The sequence below is a fragment of the Oryza glaberrima genome, chromosome 2 (assembly GCF_000147395.1).
Source record: "Oryza glaberrima chromosome 2, OglaRS2, whole genome shotgun sequence".
Lineage (NCBI taxonomy): Eukaryota > Viridiplantae > Streptophyta > Magnoliopsida > Poales > Poaceae > Oryza > Oryza glaberrima.
Window position 1 is genome coordinate 9,090,273 of NC_068327.1, and position 3,812 is coordinate 9,094,084.

At 45.5% G+C, this 3,812-nt stretch overlaps 1 protein-coding gene across 1 annotated transcript; it reads left to right on the forward strand.

The window, feature by feature from the left end:
* Positions 1-2,870: 2,870 nt before the first annotated feature.
* On the forward strand, positions 2,871-3,247 carry LOC127761938 (protein DETOXIFICATION 42-like). The gene is made up of 2 exons (XM_052286274.1): positions 2,871-2,948; positions 3,041-3,247. Exons 1-2 carry the CDS (start codon positions 2,871-2,873, stop codon positions 3,245-3,247), a joined length of 285 nt encoding a protein of 94 aa, XP_052142234.1.
* The last annotated feature ends 565 nt before the right edge of the window (positions 3,248-3,812 follow it).

Here is a 3,812-nt window from a genome sequence, read left to right on the forward strand (position 1 = left end):
TTTTACCATCTAAGTATCAAATGACTTCCGAACTAGTGCTGCAGAAATGTTTAAGTTCAAGGTGCAAGGTTTACATGTTCAATGACTCTTTCATGACTAAATGCATTCTTTTTCCTAACCTATCAGGTCCTGTCATAGAAGACATGATCCATTGTCAAGCAACATTATTGGTCCATCACATAGCCACTGTGCAGGGCTATTTGTTGCTGTTCATTTTCCTCCCTCTATCCATTTGTATGTGGTAACTGGTAAGGGACATAAATCCATTAACTGCAAATACACCATATCTAAGCATTGCATGTTTTAATTGTATGCATTCTAAAGTCATATGAACAATGAAAAAGAATTAAATCCAATGGAACAAGCCAGACAAGAAATCTCTACAATATATTAGACAACCGCCATTTTTCTTAGTGCGCAGAACATGATAGAGATTTGCTCCGGCTAGCAAAAAGTATCTCGAGATACCGGTATCTCACAGTACCAAATCGTTTCCGATCGTTGGATCTAGTTAGTCAAGATGGGCATTGATAGATCTAACGATCAGAAATGATTTGATACCGTGAGGTACTGGTAACTCGAGTTACTTTTTGTTGGACCAGAGCAAATCTCAACATGATAACTAACCTAATCTTGGGATTATATGGAAACATTCCAGAAATGAGATTGGTTCTTGACTTCTTGTATGTTAAGGGCCTATTTAGTTCGCGAAAAGAAAATTTTTGGGTGTCACATCGGATGTTTTACCGGATCTCGGAAGGGGTTTTCGGACACGAATGAAAAATCTAATTTCATAGCTCACTTGGAAACCGCGAGACGAATCTTTTGAGCCTAATTAATTCATCATTAGCACATGTGGGTTACTGTAGCACTTATGGCTAATCATGGGCTAATTAGGCTCAAAAGATTCGTCTCGCGATTTCCTCCCTAATTGTGCATTTAGTTTTTTTTTAAATTTATATTTAATGCTCTATGTATATGTCCAACAATTCGATGTGATGTTTTTTAACTAAACCAGGCCTTACTACTTTCTTGGATTTCTGACCACAACTATTTTTGGCCAGAACGGTGGAGAGTCGCATTTTACTAGATTGAGAGAGCAAAGTGGTACACATGGTGCCAGGCGCAACTGACCTTGATACGGCTTGTTTCTCCACGGTAACTGCAGATTTGGTCAAGGAGCAATACCTAAATGCCCATAGAGCATCACTGCTTACATTTCATCATCCGGTTTGTTCATCTATCTAAGCAGTTTTAGATGAAAGCGGTTGTTATTTTTTTTTAATTTTTTATGGAGTTTGTAACATTGGTACATGGTCATTGATAGGAGATTTGCACATATGTCACTTCGTAATAATTCGTTCCACTTCAGTAAAGCGTATAATATGCAGACTCCAGAGTATAATCTGCTTCAGTAGACCTACTGATGATGGCTCAGTAGCATATCCTGTAGAGTTTATAATCTGGCAAATGTCTGACGACATAATATAACTCCTCAAAATGACGTTAAATTAATTTGGGACCTGCTTTTGCATTTGCTTCCTCAAATCAAATTGTTTCCTCGAGTTCAACCTAGAGATTCTGCAGAACAGTTATTACAGTGCAATGCATTTTTTTTCCAGGTGGTTTCCCAAGACAAATTGGTGTTCCATCGGACGAGTAATGCAGCCGCCATCTGTCGTTATATCTTGACAGAGCCGAGAAGGAAAATCCTCCAGAGATTAGGCACCATTTGCATGGTCAGTTGATTCTCCATTACCCTACCCTTGTTGTTCCTATATAAGCTGAGAAGAAGCGCTTGTTTTGCGACGCACCACTGACACTGTGTCTGTTCATCATTGCAGCAACCTGATGGCGAGCAAGGTGACAGACGGCGCCGGGGGCCTCTCCAATGGGCTATAGCTCGCCTGGGCCGAATGCGCTCAAACAAATCAGCCCATGTGTGTGTTTAGGGTGGCCCAGGGGCCACCCAGACTCTTGGGCTTCTCCACGCGTTGCAAGCAGAGGGGCGCGAGGTTTGTTCCTCCATGCCGGCAAGCGGATGGAGCAGAGCAGCTCCATGACGGCGAGCTCATCTGGACGATCCAAGTCAGTTGTTCACCAGTTTGCTCCCTTCTACCCTCGTCTCCACCGCTCTGGCCTTCGGAGCCACCCCGCCGCATGCAACTGCATCATGCACGCACTTCATAAGGGGATCGAGATCACCTGCAGTTGTAATGTGGACTGCAACTTTAGCAGTCCTTGCGTGACTGTTAGATCAAAGAAAAACAGCTTAGATTCGGCCAGAATACAATAGCACGTGTATATAGTCCTGTAGCGCACTATAGCATGTACTGTACCGTTGGTAGATTGGTTATGACGTGGCACAGCTATCTGTCGTTCATCAGCTTGATCCGATGGTTGTGAAGGGATGTGAGTGCCTAACTTGCAGTCACTATAATAACTGCACCGAATCTTGATTCGTCATCATAAGGGGGGTCGTGTCGACGCCGTCGCGTCTGCTGTTATGATCTGCACAGGATCTAGCTAGGTGCCTCGCTCTCCCTCTGACGGTGCACTTCGGTAGTCTGGTTTCAATTTCCTGGACGTGTGATGACGGTGCTACGACGTCACGTCCTCCTTGAAGCCTCGTCTAAGAGGTCTTTTTTTTTATGCCAATCCTACCTTCATGCAGTTAGGCAGATGCTTTTGGATGGGAGAGATGGTTCGGTGCAATATACTTGAAGTATTCTACTCCGAGTAAAATTAATCTGGACCGTTTATTTTAAAGAACAGGTAAGTAATCTCCTAATATCCTGAAGAGAGTGGTGGCCGTGACGTTCTACGTGACGCTGGCGGCGTCGCTGGTGGCGCGCCACGGCGCGACGGCCATGGCGGCGTTCCAGATCTGCGCCCAGGTCTGGCTCGCCACGTCGCTCCTCGCCGACGGCCTCGCCGTCGCCGGCCAGGTGAGCTAGCTAGCTACCTACCTAGCTTAGCCTACATTCCGATGTGCATGGCTGCTTAATTAACTTTGCTTAAATTGATCAATCAACCTCAGGCCTTGCTTGTCAGCGCGTTTGCAAAGAAGGATCACTACAAGGTGGCGGTGACCACCGCCCGCGTGCTGCAGCTTGCCGTCGTCCTCAGCGTCAGGCTGACGGCCTTCCTCGCCGCCGGCATGTGGTTCGGCGCCGGCGTTTTCACTAGCGACGCCGCCGTCATCAGCACCATCCACAAAGGCGTTCCGGAACGATGGTCATCATAAGCTAGAACAGATTAATCTTCAGAGATTAGTAAACATTTTTCTCATGAACATATCTGACGATTGTCTCCAAATCGATCAGTTCGTCATCGGCATGCAGACGATAAACACGCTGGCCTTCGTCTTCGACGGCGAATGGAGGGGAATGGCGTCGATTAGGATAGGATAGGGAGAGGGTGAACAGTTAGATAATGACAGATTATGATAATACCTCTATGCAAATTATTATCTCCGGACAAATATAGCCCTCCATATTTCTACTCCAATAAAATTTGGTGGGAGTAGAACTAGATCTCAACCCTACGATTAAATACGATCAACGGCACGGATTAATTTCTACTCTAAGTAGAAAGCACCGGAGGCGGATCTGTTCAAGGGATGAGTGGATCTTTCTTTTTGTCCGCCCTCTCTCTCTCTGCAACTCTTCTCGCTTGGTCTAGATACTATCAGTATTTTTGCTGGTTGGAGGCATTGGTGGCGCGGTTCAGTGGCGGGTACATGTCTAGGCTTGACAGCGCCTAATCCTGCTTAGCAGCCATCGGTGCAGTGTTAGGTCTTTGATGTATGT

What these genes read in the sequence shown, in the direction of transcription:
- LOC127761938 (XM_052286274.1), top strand. Translation starts at nt 2,871, where the DNA reads ATGGCGGCGTTCCAGATCTGCGCCCAGGTCTGGCTCGCCACGTCGCTC. An exon ending in GCCTCGCCGTCGCCGGCCAG is followed by an intron (nt 2,949 to 3,040) that starts GTGAGCTAGCTA and finishes AATCAACCTCAG; the next exon opens with GCCTTGCTTGTCAGCGCGTT.